This window comes from Microtus oregoni, unplaced genomic scaffold (assembly GCF_018167655.1).
Source record: "Microtus oregoni isolate MIOR12 unplaced genomic scaffold, Mior012 000000F_ref0000247, whole genome shotgun sequence".
Taxonomy (NCBI): Eukaryota; Metazoa; Chordata; class Mammalia; order Rodentia; family Cricetidae; genus Microtus; species Microtus oregoni.
This window is the reverse complement of record NW_024543059.1, coordinates 10,925,841-10,944,093: the sequence shown is the minus strand read 5'-3', so window position 1 is coordinate 10,944,093 and position 18,253 is coordinate 10,925,841. Positions and strand designations below refer to the sequence as shown.

The window sequence follows — 18,253 nt, the reverse complement described above, 5'->3', positions numbered from 1 at the left end:
CCTTTTCAATTCATTTTTTTTTCAGTGACTTGAAGTTTTTATCTTAAAAATCTTTTGCTCGTTTACCTGGAGCTACCCAAAGATATTTTATGTTATTTGAAGTTAATATAAAATGTGTTTTCCTGATTACTTTTTCAGTTTATTTGCATTTGTATATAAGAAGACTCTTGGACTTTTAAATTTAATCTTATATATGCTTGTTTTTTCCAAACCTGTTTATTAGCCAAAAAAGGTTCCTATTGAAGTTTCTAGGGTTTTTCATTATTTTGGAATATTTGCTTATACTGTGTAAATGAGTGTCATGATGATTGGTTTAATGAAGAGCTGAATATCTAACAGCTAGACAGGTGAGAGTAGGCATGATTTCTTGGGTAGACAGAGAAAACTCTTGGATGAAGAGAGTTGGAAAATTTAACAGCAGACATGGAGATAGTTGGACATGAAGAAACAGACTAAGAGAATCAGGCTAATTTGAGTTATAAGAGCTAGTTGGGGACAAGAATAAATTAAAAGCCAAACATCCATAATTAATGATAAATCTCCATGTAATTATTCAGAGGCTGGTGATCCAAAGATAGTCTGAAAAGTAAGCTTGCTACATTTAATGTGAGCATGGTACTTCAATAGGAAAATATAGCCTAAAATGCCAAGAAAGTTTTGGGTATGATTTCCTAGTACTTCAATCTCTCAGTTAGCCAATTCTTGCTCTATAGAAGTACAGCTCCTGGTCACTGCCTGTGGGCTGGAGGCCAGCTTCCAGCAAAGAACCACATAGTGGAAGGATTGACTCTTTAAGTTTTGGCTCATGGGATCAGAAATCACTGCAGAAAGTCAGAATCAGACAAGTCAACCTTTAAAAAGGTACACTATGCCTAAACAGGTGCTTAGGTGCTGAACAAAGGAAAGAAAATGGGTATAGATGACAGAGAGACAAATAAATACTTTAAAAACAATAAAGTTTTCAAAGAAAGAATAAGTAATATAAAAATTAAGAAACATGAGAATGGGAAACATTATAACACGGGGAGTTTAGAACTCATATATTACTTTGTTGATATTGAATGCTAATGATCAGAGAAAGGCAGCTGTTGGGAGACTTTGGATTGTAAACAGAACTCCTGAATTAAACCACCTTACATACCTTAGGGATGTCTTGTCTTCAGAATGGAAATCAGGAAATGTGTTACATTTGGGGAGAAATTGTACTTAGGTTTCCACAGGAAACGAAAAGCTATACATTCTTGTATAAATTGATAAAGATCAGATTTGATCAGGGGAGAAATAATGAGGATCTTGGCTGCAGACATGAGGGTGGAACCCAGGGAATATTCCAGGACTGCTGGCATGTATGCTGATCTCACTGCATGGGGACAACTCTGAGATGAGATGAGACATTATGAATCCGTATTACTTTTGCCTCTCCTCTATCTCTAATCTAAGATACTAGAAGATCTTCCTATTTAGGTCACTTAATAGACCATCTAGGTTATCTGAACTTAAGAATTCCAATATTGTCCAAACATTTTAGCACAACCTTAATGAGAAGCACACACTCCCTCAAATATGACAATAAGAAAAGTATGGTCATAATATTTGGTTCATAGAACTGATCTCACAGGTTAAAACTTTATTACATAGCTTATTTTTACATTTTACATGAAGAATTATCATCTGTTGGCAATATTTAAGGAATAGATAGCAACTTTGTCATCTTGTGGCTGTTTCTGCAGTTTTAAATAAGCTACATGAATTTAATGAACATATTTAGCTTTATCATTTGTGACTCTGAACTTGTGAAAAGAATTTATCTGTGGTCTTAACAAAATAATGTAGCATTTTGGAGCAAAAATGCAAAGAAATAGTCCTGCACTTGAGGCCAAGATACAGAAGACCTCCACAGCCACCAGAGCCTTGCCTTTGGTGCTGTGGTAGACAGTGAGGAAGGTGATCCAAACACTACAGAACACCAGCATGCTGAACGTCAGGAACTTTGCTTCATTGAATGTGTCCGGTAGATTCCTAGCCAGGAAAGCTACAACGAAACTCGCTAGGGCGAGAGACCCCAGGTATCCCAGGACAAAGTAGAAGAAAATTACTGATCCTTTGTTGCAAACAATAATGATGTGGCCGTGTTCCATGTGCACATCAGTATTAACAAACGGAGGAGAAGTTCCTAACCAGATTCCACAGAGAATCATTTGGATCACGGTGCATATGGGGATGATGAAATTAGGTGCTCCTGATATGAGCAGTGACCTCATCCTTCTTTCTGGAACAGTGACCTTGAATGCCAACACTACAGTAATCGTCTTTGCCAAGACAGTAGAGGTGGCCACAGTGAACACAATTGCAAATATGGTCTGCTGCATTATACAGGTGGGTGTGTCTGGATGGCCAATGTAGAGCAAGGGACAGAGAAAGCAAAAGATGAGGGAGATGAGTAGGACATAGCTGAGAGCTCTGTTATTTGCCTTGACAATTGGCGTGTCCTGGTGCTTTAAGAAGACATACAGTACAGAAGCTGTAAGGACTGAGAAGCATAGAGCCATGCAGGTCAGAGACATTCCCAAGGGATCTTCATAGGCCAGAAAGCTCACAACTTTTTGGAGGCAGTGAGTTTGATCTTTGTTGGCATACTGATCATGTGGACACTTCACACATTCATCCATATCTAGTAGAGGAAGGGCATTATTATCAATTTTCATTTTTCTCTATGATGGACTAGTTATGCTATACAAACGCATTGGAAAATCATATCTCAACTATTATTACCTCTTTTTGTATAAGACAATTTCAATGTGGTTTATCATAGGATTTAATCTGAATTCAAACTGATTATCATTTTTATGAAAGGCTTAGTTCGTATTTATCTTACAGACTAAAGAGTCTTTGATATTTTTCCCAAATAATGAAGTGCTGTTATATCATATTCATGTTTCTGCAACAATATACTTTGGTAAGATCAATCATAGAATCATACTGTTGCTATTTATAATTTTGTATAGTATGCAGAACAAAAACTTAGAATGAGCAGTTTCTATGCATGTTATGGTAGATCTCTGAATCTCAAGTTTGGTCCTGACCAAGGACAATAACAAGAGACTGACAAAGTGGACTGGAGAAAGAGCATCAGACAAAAGCCCTATGCAGAGAACTACAGGCAACTAAGGAATACTGAAAATGGGAGAGACTGTCTTCCACAGAGAAGAGCACACCACAGATGATATTTGGATAACAAAAGTTCAGCCATGAAAGCAAGCAAAAAAGGCACTGATAATGTCAAGCAAGGCAGAGATAGCATGAACAAGTTACGACCTAAATATCTACATGGCAAAAGATCACCTTTGGTTTATGTTTCAATACATGAATTTTGATAGGGCATATTATTTGCCAGTTTTGCTGATTTCTGTGAGATTCAACTACACAATATTCCCAGCAGTGTAGACGTCATTGAGAAGCATTATGCTCAAGATAATTTTCCATATCTCAAGGACATAATTTTGAAAGATAATAATGGGTAGGTGCTGAGACATTTCTTCCAGGTGTGTCTGTGTAATTTACAGCCTAATATATTCAGTTTTCTTCAATTACATTGAGACAGTGGATCAAACTGGAAGTGATGGTGTCTTACTATTACTGAGTCACTAAACTGATGGGTGTACATTCTCTTTCTCTTTTTATATTCTCTCTGATTGTGAAAAACAGTGGTTCTTAAACTAGTGAATAAAAGTATCAAAATACTTCAACTCTATCTATGCATTTGAAAATTATAATGTATTTTAAAATATTATATTTTGAAGCCTTTAGAAATACATATAGGAACAAGGGGGAATTAAATACAATTTGGTTTAACATCCACGTATTCAATCAACACAAAATTCACTAACTTATATTTTAGTTCAACTTCATATATATGCTACAGTATCATTGGAATCAATATATTTTATTAATTTACTTTTTATGCTTTATTCTCTGCATGGTTTATATTCTTGAATATTTCACTGGTTTCTGTAACCAAGTATCTTTAACATTTTGTGTATTTTAAATTATGTACTTTATCTTCACAATCTTTGTTGCCAAATCATATGAAACCATTTGCATTCTGGTATAACTCTTAAATGAATATTGTCCATAAATACATGTTATGGTCATTCCAATAAAAAATTTAATTCACAGGTCAAAATTTTGGCATCCAAACTCATGTGTGTACTAGGATATAATGAAAATGAGTCTTACCAATAACTGTATTGATCTACCGTAGCCCATGATAAAAACACATGTTTCTAAAGCATGATACAACAGTACCAAGCATTCATTTCCTGTCAGAGACATTGATTAGCACTGGAAAATATGGATGCTGTGGTAGTTTGAATACAACTGGCCCCAAAATCTCATAGAAAGTGGCACTTGTGAGAAGGATGGGTTTTTGGAGTAGTTGTGGACTTGGTGGTGGAGCTGTGTCACTGAGGAGTGGGCTTTGAGCTCTCCTTTCACCTAGCTCAGTGTGATATCCAAATGACTTCCTGTTACCTTCAGATCAAAATGAAGAAGTCTCAGCTTCTTCTTGAATATTATGTCCTACCAAGCACCATGTCTGCCTGCATGCTTTCATGTCCTAAAATGATGATAATGAACTAAACTTCTGAACTCCAAGCCATCCCAAATTTTGGTTTTCCTTTATCAGATTTTCCATGGTTGATGTCTTTTCACAGCAATAGAAACCCTAAGTAAGGCAGATGCATAGCTACTATATCCTTAATAAAAGCAAAAAGTAGATACAATTTAATGCAATATGCTAAATTCTAAGATGAAGATAAGATGCTATAGTTATGTTTTTTACTATAAAGAAACGATTAAGAAAAATACTTCACTGCTTCTGAAATGAGGAGAGAAAAATAAAGTTCATGAGCAGTATAGTTTAATATAGGCAATATAGTTTTCCAAATTGTAGTGTTATTATTTTTCTAAGTTTGTAATGAATGTTTTTACTCTTCCTTTCTCCTGAAAGGAAAAAACTATATAATTGAGGCAGAAAGTAAACAATCTGTTGATTATTTTGGTAAAGTGTATTCTTACTTGTCATGTTTGAAATTTCATTTTCAGGACACGGGTTGCAATCAAAACAGCAGATAGCCCTTCCCTCTTGAGGGAATTTTCTTAGTCCTGGACGGCAAGGCATACTGCATATCGAGGGCGGAGTCTTGGGGGTAAGGGGAGATGGGGAGAGAAAAGTTAGAAGGGAAGGAGGTCGGGCCTTGGGAAAGCAGGAGGATTGGGATAAAGGAAGGTTGGACAGGGCAGCACGGAACCACAATCCTTAGTTAAGGGAACCACTTTAGGGTTGGCAAGAGACCTGACCCTAGAGGGGCTCCCAGGTGCCCAAGCTGAGGTCCCCAGTTAGTTCCTTGGACAGTTGAGAATAGGGAACCTGAAATGTCCCTATCCTTGAGCAATACTGACGAATATCTTGCATATCATCATAGAACCTTCATCTGGTGATGGATGGAGATAGAGACAGAGACCCACACTGGAGCACTGGACTGAGCTCCCAAAGTCCCAATGAGGAGCAGAAGGAGGGAGAACATGAGCAAAGAAGTCGGGACCACGAGGGATGCACCCACCCACTGAGACAGTGGAGCTGATCTATTGAGAGCTCACCAAGACCAGCTGGACTGTGACTGAAAAAGCATGGGATAAAACTGGACTCTCTGTACATGGCGAACTATGAGGGCTGATGAGACGCAAAGGACAATGGCACGGGGGTTTGATCCTACGTAATGTGATGGCTTTGTGGGAGCCCAGCCAGTTTGGATGTTCACCTTCCTAGATATGGACGGAGGTGGGAGGTCCTAGGTCTTACCACAGGGCAGAAAACCCTGACTGCTCTTTGGACTGGAGAGGGAGTGGGAAAGGAGTGGGGGGAGGGGGAGAAGGGTGGCAGGAGGGGGCGTAGGGGGGTAGGAGGGGGAGGGAAATGGGAGGCTGGGAGGAGGTGGAAACTTGTTTTTTTTTCTATCCTTTTCTCAATAAAAAAATAGTTATTGATAAATGATAAAAAAATAAAAATACAAATTAAAGAAATTAACAAAAAAATTGAGTTTAACGCATATGAGAAAAGCAGCAGTGATTGTCGGCGTGGAGTAACTGAAAAAAAAACCCTTTTACAGACATGTATACTATTATGAAACATAATTTTCATGTCTTTTCTGTGTCTCTTTTTTTCCCAGAAGCAGTTCCACAGGATTCTCCTAGCACTCACTAGAACACCTGTTGCAGCCTTACTGCCCCATCCCACACCTGCTTTGGATCTCAGAGACCATTGCTTTCTAACCTCCATATTGTAATTCATTCCTGTATCCCAGTCCTGAACTATACAGGTATGCCTTGCTGAAAAGATTGCATTAAAATGTCCACCAGGTGAGATCGGTCGCTTTCAGGGTGGTAGGGCCGTAGAACTCAAGAAACTAGACTTTAAAATGCCAATTAACCCAATTAAAAAATGGGGCACTGATCTGAACAGAGAATTCTCAACAGAAGAAGTTCAAATGGCCAAATGACACTTAAGGTCATGCTCAACCTCCTTAGCGATCAGGGAAACGCAAATCAAAACAACATTGAGATATCATCTTACACCTGTCAGAATGGCTAAAATCAAAAACACCAATGATTGACTTTGCTGGAGAGGTTGTGGAGGAAGGGGTACCCTCATCCATTGCTGGTGGGAATGCAAAGTTGTGCAACCACTTTGGAAATCAGTGTGGCAGTTTCTCGGGAAATTCAGGATCAACATATCCCTGGACCCAGCAATGCCACTCTTGGGAATATACCCAAGAGATGCCTGATCATATGAGAAGGGCATTTGTTCAACTATGTTCATAGCAGCATTATTTGTAATAGCTAGAACCTGGAAACAACCTAGACGTCCTTCAATGGAAGAATGGATGAAGAAAGTGTGGAATATATACACATTAGAGTACTACTCAGCGGTAAAAAACAATGACTTCTCCAATTTTGCATGCAAATGGATGGAAATAGAAAACACTATCCTGAGTGAGGTAACCCAGACTCAAAAAGATGAACATGGGATGTACTCACTCATAATTGGGTTCTAGCCACAAATAAAGGTCATTGAGTCTATAATTTGATTACCTAAAGAAGCTAAATAAGAAGGTGAACCCAAAGAAAAACATATAGCTATCCTCCTGGTTATGGGAAGTAGACAAGATTGCTGGGCAAAAAATTGGGATCTTGGGTGTGGGATGGGAGGGGGTAAGGGGAGATGGGGAGAGAAAAGTGAGAAGGGGAGGATGGGGGGATTTGGGGAAACGGGATGATTGGGACAAAGGAAGGTTGGATAGATGAGCAGGGAAGCACATATCTTAATTAAGGGAGCCATCTTAGGGTTAGCAAGAGACTTGTACCTAGAGGGGCTCCCAGGTCCCCGGTGTGATGTCCCCAGTTAGTTCCTGGGGCAGCTTAGGATAGGGAACCTGAAATGACCCTATCCTATAGCCATACTGATGAATATCTTGCATATCACCATAGAACCTTCATCTGGCGATGGATGGATATAGAGACAGAGAAACACACTGTAGCACCGGACTGAGTTCCCAAGGTCCGAATGAGGAGCAGAAGGAGGGAGAACATGAGCAAATATGTCAGGACCACAAGGGGTGCACCCACCCACTGAGACAGTGGGCTGATCTATTGGGAGCTCACCAAGGCCAGCTGGACTGTGACTGAAAAAGCATGGGATAAAACCGGACTCTCTGAATATGGCAGACAATGAGGGCTGCTAAGAAGACAAGGACAGTGGCAGGGGGTTTTGATCCTACTACATGTACTGGCTTTGTGGGAGCCTAGCCAGTTTGGGTGTTCACCTTCCTAGACCAGGATGGAGTGGGGAGGACTTTGGACTTTCCACAAGGCATGGAACCCTGACTGCTCTTCAGACTGGACAGGGAGGGGGAAAGGAGTGGGGGGAGGGGGAGAGGAGTGGGAGGAGGCAGAGGAAAATGGGAGGCTGGGAGGAGGCGGGAAATTTTTTTCAATAAAAAAATAATAAAAAAGTCTGCCAGGGAACCCGTACAGATAATAAATATTTTCAGCTACAGACAATATTGTGTAAGTGGCTACATACAATATTAACTTAAAAATATCTCTCACATATACAAATGTTGAGCAAAAAGTACTCAGGAACTACACTTTTCACAGTATCTTCAAATAGTATAATATATCTTGAGTGAACTCTAAGCAAGCAAGAGAAATACTTCTGTGATAAAAACTTCAATCTTTGGAGAAAGCAACTGTAGACAAAATCAGAAGATGGAAAGTGCTCCCATGCTCATGGATTGGTAAGGTAAACATAGTAAAGTGCACATCCTACAAGAACAATCTAAATTTTCAATGCATTCCCAATAGAAATTCCAACACAATTCTTTACAAACCTTGAGCAAACAAGTCTCAACCTCTCATGAATGAATAATAACCTCAAGAGACCTAACCCAATCTTGAATTACAAAAAAGCCAAGAAAGTATTGCCATCCATGATTTCAAGTTGTTCTACAGAGTTGCAATAATTAAAACCATATGTTATTGGCATAAAAACAGAATGCTGATTGGTAAATTTAACTGAGGATCAGACATAAGTTTAGACCTATGTTTTGACAGAGAAGTCATAAAAACACAGGAAATGAGACAAAATCTTAAACAAATGGTGTTGGTCCACTTTGATGTCTTCATGCACCCAAATGCAAATAGAACCATGATTATTCCAGAACAAATTTGAAGTCTAGGTGGATCAAAGACCTCAACATCAAGCCGGATACAATGAACCTGAAAGACGAGAAAATGAGGAGCATCCTTGGATGCATTGGCAAATGAGACGACTTCTAAATAGAAAACTGAAAATGCAGGGCTAAGATTAACAATTAATAAATGAGACATCTTTAAACTAAAACATTAATATAAGGAAAAATCCATCTTCAATAAGACAGAAGAAAGTCTCTAGAATTTAAAAAGGGTTTTAAAATCAACTTGAAATGTGAAAGAGGACTAATATTGAAATTATAAAATAAACTCAATCAATAAAATAACAGAAATTCGATTTAAAATGGTGAAAGAGATTTAAACAAAGAATTCTCAATACAGAATCTCAAATGGCTGTGAAACACTTAAATAAAAGTTCAATATCCTTATCTATCAGGAAAAGCCAATCAGAACTACTTTGAGATTCATCCTATACCTTTCAAATTAGCTAAATTTAATAGCACAAGTAATATCTCATGCTTGTGAGGACGTGGAACAGAGGAACACCCCTCCACTGCTGGTGAGAGGGCTAAATATACATACAGCATGGAAAACAAAATGTGAGTTTCCCAGAAAGATGAGACCAAGTCCATCTCTAGACCAGCCATACAGCTTTGGTGTATATACACAAAGGACAAACCAGCCTACAAAACATTTGACCTAAAATCTATCCTGCCAACAAATATGGCAGGGTCATAGTGGTACAGAATTCATAACAGTAGAAACCAATGTTTGGTTTGACCTTTATCCACTCTATGGGAAGGAATTCATACCTAACACAGCTTGGGTAACTATGAGCCAGAGACTGGAAAGAACAGAGAACAAATACTCATTGGTATAAAAACAAACTCAGTAACATGATTCTTAATGATGTTTTGTTATATTTTCAGATCAGTCCCTCAACCAGTCATCAGCAAAGATACTTCCACCAACAGGAGTTCAGGGCTGATGCAGAAACTACAGCCATGTAGTATGTGGAGGGTCTAAGTTGGAAGTCTCCCCCAGATTTCTCCCCTTTGAGTTCAAGGAATCCTGTAGACGTGGAAATAGAAAACTTCTCACAGCCAGAGGAGATAGAGGATAACAGGAGCAGACTTTCTGAATCACGAAGGAAGACACATGTGAGCTCAAAAGGATGGAAGCAAGAAATACAGGGCCTGCATGGGTCTGTAAAAGAGCATCTGTATATATATTAAAATATTATGTTCGAGTTTTGGTGAGACACCTCACTGTGAGAATAGGTGGTCTCTATTCTTGTTCTAACTAAGGGGACTCTTTTCTTCCTGTTGGGTTGACATGATCAACTTCAATATAATAGTTTCTCCTTGATTTTTTTGTATCTAGTTTTACTGTGTTTGTTTTTTATAACTAAGAATCCTGTATTTCCTACTGAGAGACACAAAGGGAGTAGACCTGGAGAGGAGGAAGGAGATGGAGAAATTGAGAGTGTGATCTATAATCAGTTTATTGTATGAGAAAAGATCCAATCTTCAATAAAAATTAGAATAAAATTTTACTACTTCATAAAATAAATATGAAGGTTTGGTCATTTATATTTTTTAACACATGATAAAATGCTTTATTCCATGAGGAAGCATGAGCAAACCTTGCGATTTTAGGTATTTTTGGCACACGTAAATCCTTAGAATTAGGAATAACTCACCTGTCTAAAACCTGTAGCCCATTCTATCATTTCATCAGACATATATAACTGTTGATAATTTGGAAAATGACTGGAAAACTTTCCTAATTTCATCTTAAGTGCAAAATTTGGTGGAAAATCCATGATGTAGAAAATGTCATATTCTGTATCCAGTTTTACTTTCTGGTTCATGGTCACCAGGTCTCCAGCAGGATTTTCAAATCGTATGTTCTTCAGAAGAGAGAATATCTAAAACACATTTGTCATTTTAGTCTCATCTATGCTAACATATTAGGAAGGAAAATAAAATATTTTAATGACCCTAATTTTCCTTAGCCTCTCCTAAAATATAACTTTATTAAAAGTACTTAGTAATAAAAAAGAAGACATTCCATGTATATGGAAAGATTCCCTATGCTTTAAAAATACATATTTCTTCCTTCAGTTGATACCTTAAAACATGCACATCTGAATTGTATGCCTGAAATGTAGTTGCTCATTCTCAACTTCTTTCTACTAACAGTGTTATTTAATCATGACCTAGGGAATTGAAATCCTTAGTTTGTAAAAAATGGCAAAGCCATTTTATATTTATATTATCTTATTTCACTACATTGATAAGAAACTTTTTGATCACATCAAAGGGGAGGCATTCTAGTATTGCCATTTAATATTTTCGTGAGAAAATATTTCTTTTCAAATGTAAAAAACTGTATGGTTAAAACCGCTGAAAAAAAATTCTTGACTAAGATTGTAAAATGCTGACTTGGGTGCCAGTGTTAACTGTATGATATTTTGTGACACTAACATGATTTGCCTTATATGCCATGCTAGGTTAAAGAGAAATATGAACTCAGGATAAAGATTCCTTATTTGCATAGATTTGGACCTTGTGGTTCCTTTTAAGAACACCATCTCTGTGACATTCATGCCTTTCTGTATAAGACACATTACCTTCCAGGAGTCAAGTTCCAGCTTCTTACCAGCATTCTTTGGCCATGTGACTACTTGCAGAAGCATCTCATGGAGTGTGTGGGCCACAGCATACACTGCATTGTATAAGTTATAAGCTGTATCACTCGTGGACATTCCAAACGGTGTCCTAAATAACCATTTCAATAGGGTTCTTGTTGGACAATTCTTCAGTTTGTTACAATTAGACGATGGTAAAGAACATTTAAAATAAGTCCACCATAGTTTTACAAGAGAAATTTCGTCACTATAGTTTAAAGGATGCACTGTCTGCCAGAATTGTTTAAAACCAGACATCTCAGAATGCTGATGAGAGAAAATGAGAATCCCATCAGGGGAGTTAAGCATGAAATCTCCTTCTATGAACATATCAAATTTTGACACACTGACCCAGATTCTCTGAATCTTTAGAGGTTTCCACATCCAAAAGTTTAATGGCATATAAGTATCTCTGTCTCCATAAACAATCACTACTTTTGCTGACGATGTCATGACCTTGTTATAATTCTTCATAAACATTTTAAAGTATAACTCTTGACTCAGTGGGATAATCGCCACAAATGCTATACAGACAATGTTTCTTTGCATCACTCCTCTCCATTCAGAAAGAAACTGAGTTCCAAGATCATCATCTGAAATGACCATTCCCACCCAGTTCCAACTGAAGTGAACCACTAGGGACACCATGGCCAGTGCTAGAGATGTGTCCTTGGGTGATATCTGGTAGAAATGAGGAAATTGTTCACGGACACTCAGATGAGGATGAAAATACCCATAGTAAAGCTGAAAGACATAGACCATAAGCAACAGTGTAAAGAAGATGGAAACATGACACTCAGTCTAAGATCTATGTGTGCTAAACAAATGCTGGGAGAGCTAGAAATTGTGAATTTTTCATTTAATTATTAAAATCATATCAATTTTTTGGTGATTGTCTAAACTACTATAGATTTAGAGTTTTGAAAAATGTATCACATTTTTGGCTTCCTCCCATGTCCATTTCTTATAAAGTGTTTCCCATAGTGTTTGAGTATTTATTCTTTATGAAGCAGAAAATGCATTAACCCAATCTCTGTCTTCCCATCACCATTTGTGCCCAGAATATCAGCCTGAAGGGAAAATATTTCATTAAAACTAATCCACCCAGGCTTACCTCTGGAGTTCTAGAAAAGTAGAGGCGGAACCCAAATTTGGCAGATTCTCGCCACCGTGGTCCTGTAAGTGTAATTAAATATCTTCTCTCTTCTGAGCAGTAGTAGTTAGGAAAGTATTCACTTCTTTTTGAAGATGAAATAGATTTTATATGATCAACAAACACATTACATTTAATGGTAGCTAGCAGAGAAATGTTGGGTAAAATCTGAGGATTCCTATTGATTTCTTCCATGGCAAAATAAAGAGAGAAAATCAAGTTGATGTTGTTAGGTGTCAACCTGAAATCAGAGCACAGTAATCACGAGAGATTAGGTTCCAAACATGATAATCTTAATTACACTCAGTGTGGGTTCAACACTGAATTATCTTTTCTTGACCCATTGCTAAGGTGATATACACAAGTCCTTGTATTGTGGTCTATTATGATGTGAGACATGGAGAGGAATATAAAGATCATATGTTTGTTTTTTGAGAAATGATACAGTTTTATAGACTAATAATGAACAACTTGGTGAAAAAATCAATACCATTGAAAAGGATAACATTAATTTTACAGACAAAATTCAAACCCTGTCAAAGGGTGCTGAATATTTTCCTGAAAGAAATATTGAATCTCCAGCTTTTGAAAATGCCAACTTAGAATGAAAAAAAAATACTTGGGCATTTAAAGGTCAGATCAGCACCAATGGATGAATGGATTATGCAGATAATGAATGTTGAGATTATTGATTATAGTACTGAGGCTTGAGTAGAAGAATGAATTTCCAACGCTATGAGGAGACACCAAATTGCCAAATGTTTTAATTCAGGTATATAGGACATCTGAAAAGGCCTGAAGGCAAGGAGTTCCCTGAAACAAAGTCTTCTCTGTGAATATCAAAAATAGTTGGTCTCAATCTTCTAGAATATGTAGGAGATATGGTAAAGACTGATATTGAACAAATGAATGTAGATCAACAAAAGACATACAAGGCAAACTGATACCATCAGGAAACTCCTTGGGGGGGGGGTCCTCTCACAAGCTCCTATGTTAAAATGGTCTAATCATTTCCAGTTACTGTGGAGAATATGCCTCACCAGGAAAATTAAAAAATCCAGTGCCTACTTTTAAAACCATACTGTTCTGTATGTTGTAATAGACATGTAGGATGAAGACAAGAGTGGACCCTTTCTCAACCTTTTGAGTTTTTTTTTTCCACCTGTATGATTGTAACCTCTGTGGATGAGATGTTATTTCTCTTTCTTAAGAGGTTTCTCTTTTTCAAATGGAATCTTTATTAATTTTGATGGTATCCATAGCTTTTCTTCTCCTGTGGAAACAAGAGCAAAACCCCTTCCCCAACATAGCACATCTCCTGGTTTCAATTCTGAGGTCAACACATCCTTGAAATATACTGGCTGATTTAATTCAGAAGTTTTTTTCTATTATCCAGTGTTTCTCTGCTCCCATTGTTCTTTTTTCATTAGCATTAAGAAAATTCAAGGTTAATAAAACATTATGAAATCTATTTATGGGGGTATTTTCCTTTGTCTTCTCTATTACTGAAAGGATGGCCTCTTATAGTTACTGATTTGAAAGATTGTTTCTTCACTATACCTTTACAAGAAAAGAATAGAGAAAATTTTACCTTCACAGTGCCTACTTATAATAATTCACCCTACTAGAAGATCATATGTTTTTTTATGTTTGTTTCTTTGGCTTCGTGCGTTCTTTTTTCTATCAATTGGATTCTGTCATTTTGAAGTTTTCAATAGATTCATCCTTTTATTTTTTTGCTGAACACCATGAGAGAGTCTTTATGCAGTCCATGGAATTGAATTAATTCCATGAATTGATGAACATTGATCAACATTGAATCTGCTCATACATGTGTACTGTAATTCTAATACATAACATATTTGAAATATATCTGTACCATCTACTATCAAGGTAGTTATACTCTTTTACACAGAGGCAGTACTGACCAATGGCATGATGTTGTTATGGGCATAGAGAACATGTGGACAAATCGTTCTGTGTCAAAAGCTCTGAAGTTTCTAGCATATTCATAGGTAATGCAAAGAGCATGATCATTATTACTCTTCCTCGGTGCTTCCACACAGTTTTCCTTTTATTCTCTATTTGAGACTTTGCAGTATTGGATGATATAAGATTGGGTATAACTACAGCTTTTTCTGAGAGGAATGATGTACACAGTACACTCACGTGGACCCTTAGATGGTACCGATGTATTTCATCCTATGTTCATAGATGGTTATCAGAGACTCGTCGTTGGATTCTAGTCCTTTCAGATTTGTTGTGATATGGTACAACTCTAACATATTCACTTCAGATTTTGTCTTTCATTTATTTATTTAACTGGTCTAATTGCATTCATATAATTTTTGTATAGTTTCATAATCTTATTTAATCTTATAATCTTATTTAATTAATGGTAATCTTATGTACCATTTCAGCATTTGGTGGATTACTATGTTTGTTTTTGCCTCATTATTATATTTTCTGCACTGCTTTCTGACTATCGTAAATGTTCAAATAACAAGATATCACATGTGGCTGGTACTTAATTCTGAATCACATATGCTCCCCCTACTTTTCTGTTTCTCATGCTTAAAAACTTTTATTGTGCTGTGTATTAGTCTTGTAATTTTTACAGTTTTCTTATTTTTTTCAGAAACCTGAATTTATTCCACATTTTCTAGGTCCTTGGCATTCTATATTGGAGACTGATATGTGCTTTTAAAATTGAGTTCTTTATTAACCCACTATTATTACCATTCTGTTAAAGATTCATGTTTCAAATAATATAGGACATTGTTTATAAATTAGCTCTTTTACATCTTCAAAGAATTTTTAGCTTCGTATGGAAACAGAAAAAAAAAACAGGACTATTGGAGATACCACTATCCCTAATCTTACATTGTACTACATAGCTATTCTAAAAAAAAAAACACAGCAACGTATTTTCACAAAAAATGTTGATTAATAGAATGGAATTGAGGACCACTACAGAAGTCCATACACCTATGGACAAGTACTTTTTGATAAAGAAACTAGAAATACACACTGGAAAAAATAAAAAGCATCTTCAATAAATGGTGTTGGCCAAAGGGGTAGCTGCATGGAGTAGAACACAAAAATATCTATAACTCTCACCCCTCACAATACTCAACTCTAAACGGATAGAGGACCTCATTAAGACCAGATACACTAACTCTGATGAAATAGAAAGCAGTGAAATAGTCTTGAATTCATTTATAAGGCAAAAGAAAATTTTTGACAGAAGACCTGCAGCCCCAAAACAATAACAATAAATTAGTAGGATCTCATGAAACTTCAAAGATTTTATATGGCAAAGAAACCGCGTTTCAGACAGAGTCGCAGGCAACAGAATAAAAAATATATTTTTTACCAAGCAAACATCCAATGGAGTATGAATATCAACTGTGAAAGTAAGTAAATAATCTTGATAAGAAACATAGAAACATAAAATATTATAAAATATTTATTCAGCATAAAATACTGCTGAATAAACAATGTTGATATGAAGTGAGCTCTGCTGTATAGGCAGAATATAAGAAGAAGAGAACACACTGGTTTGGACACATTGTTTGCAACTCAGAGATACTATCTCCCTCTATAATGAACATATATGTATATTACGAAAATCAAGGAAATGTCAAGGACCACATAACAATTTTCTATAACTGAGGAATGCATGCATCCGTGAGTCAGTCTCTATATTAAGACATTACTTTGTATTGGTAAAAAGAGAAAAACAGGAATCTATATTGAATATATTTGCCTAACCATTTTCTTTATTACTCTTACATAAGGAAAAATTAAATTTCTTGGACTTCTCTGATCTTAAGCTATGTAAATATATAATAATAGAGCCTGTAATTTCAAGTGTCAAAGTGTCTGAATGGCAAAGTAAAGAACATTATGGCAATGATGTGTGGCAAGGCAAATACTCTTCCATTGGTGTTTGCAGGGGAAACTTGTACAGCTACTCTGAAAATAATTATGGCAGTATTTCAGAAAGTTGGGAATCTACCTCAATACCCATTTATACAACTCATGGTTCTCCCTTGGGAACGGGAAATAGAATAGTTTGACTAGAATGGGATCAGGTTGGTGATTGGAGTGGGAAGGATAAGGTCAGGGTATAGGGATGGAAGGAGAGAGTTCAGGGATTAACAGCTGGAACTCTTTTTGGTGGCTTTGGGAAAGGTAGAGTGGAAACTTCTTGATATCTTTGAGGGTTATTCTGTTGTGGAATCCCTATAAGGTAGAATATGGATTGCACAAAGGCCCTGTTTGTATCCAGAAAAGGTTACCAGTTGTGGAATTGTGTTGCATTTGCTTGAAATTTTGATTGATGGGTTCCTATGGAGATAAACAAACAACCCAGGACGTTGCTAAGACAGAAGTTTGCTCTCTGAAAACAGACTGTCTCCCTATTGCCCAAAACAACAGACCCAAAGCTCATTGAACATGGAGAGCTTAACTGGGCCATTCAATGATTCTTTTCTTCTATATTCTAGTCTCTTTGGTGAATGATGGTACCATGGAGGATATTGCAAGATAATACCAGACCCTAACCCAATGATATATCGTTCCACATCTCATCATTCCTGCCTGGAATATGCACTCAGACAATGGCAGCATAGAATTTGTGGGACAGACAACCAATGTATAGTTTAAAAGGACTTCCAGGCCACGAGAGGGAGTCCATGTCCTACAATGTCTGAATTTCCAGGACTTGGAGACTTGATATCCCAGAGACCAAGGTGGAACCAAACATTACTGAAAAAGTATTTCCTCGTGATATTATGCTGTATTTATAGATGGGTGTCTTGTCCAGAAGACTTCAGAAAGGTTTCTTCAATCACCAGATAGGAGCAGGTGCATATCTCTACAACCAAATACTATGCCTCTCAGTACCCATAGAAAACAATATCTCCCATACTTAACTACAATTAATGAATCAAAGATGTACTTACTTCTCATTTAGATTCTCAGTGAAATTGTTATTCTTCACATGCCCATCCTCTGTATAAATTGAAAAGAAACAATGCTCCTCTATATCTTGCTCTTTGTTGTTCGTTTTTATTCTCATGAAGCACTTGGGGTCAGTTAAACTGCAGAAAACGAGGGAAAGATTTAGGATCAAAAGGACAAAGATCAAAGAGAACATCTCTGTCGAGTCTCTAAGTTAGGAGCGTGAGGGAAGTGCAGCATGAAGAGTCAGACAGAAACCCATGTATCAATTATGCCTGCCCGTATCCAGGTGTCTCTTTTTATCACTGCAGATTCTACTAAAGAGTGCCTGTACTTCTCTCTGTAGTGTTTTTCAGCCCATTGTTCATCTCTGGGGATTCTTTAGCATTCCTGGCCTGAGGCCCTGCATCTGAGTTCCTATGTTCAGGTGTCAAAAAAGGCATAATAGTTTTGTTTACAAGAATTATCTTTCCCTCCATATCCGTCATGGTTCCATCTGTTTCAGTGCACATGAAGGCTCCAGACATGATTTCTCTTGGGAAAATTTGCTAAAAAGCCTTGTTCGTCAAAAAAGTTCTCTAATTCCCATGTGAATGTTTGGATTCCATAACATATTCAAAGCAGTTTTTGAGATAGAAGTGTAAGGAATAGCTATTCCTAGAGAGGTCTTA

At 37.0% G+C, this 18,253-nt stretch overlaps 1 protein-coding gene across 1 annotated transcript; it reads right to left on the bottom strand.

The window, feature by feature from the left end:
• Nucleotides 1-1,751: 1,751 nt before the first annotated feature.
• Nucleotides 1,752-17,778, bottom strand: LOC121446673 (vomeronasal type-2 receptor 116-like). Its single transcript, XM_041649392.1, has 6 exons — nt 17,585-17,778; nt 12,576-12,855; nt 11,405-12,205; nt 10,472-10,699; nt 5,077-5,200; nt 1,752-2,671 (listed from the first exon to the last, which is right to left on the bottom strand). The coding sequence occupies exons 1-6, from the start codon at nt 17,776-17,778 to the stop codon at nt 1,752-1,754; spliced, it is 2,547 nt and encodes an 848-aa protein (XP_041505326.1).
• Between the last annotated feature and the right edge of the window lie 475 nt (nt 17,779-18,253).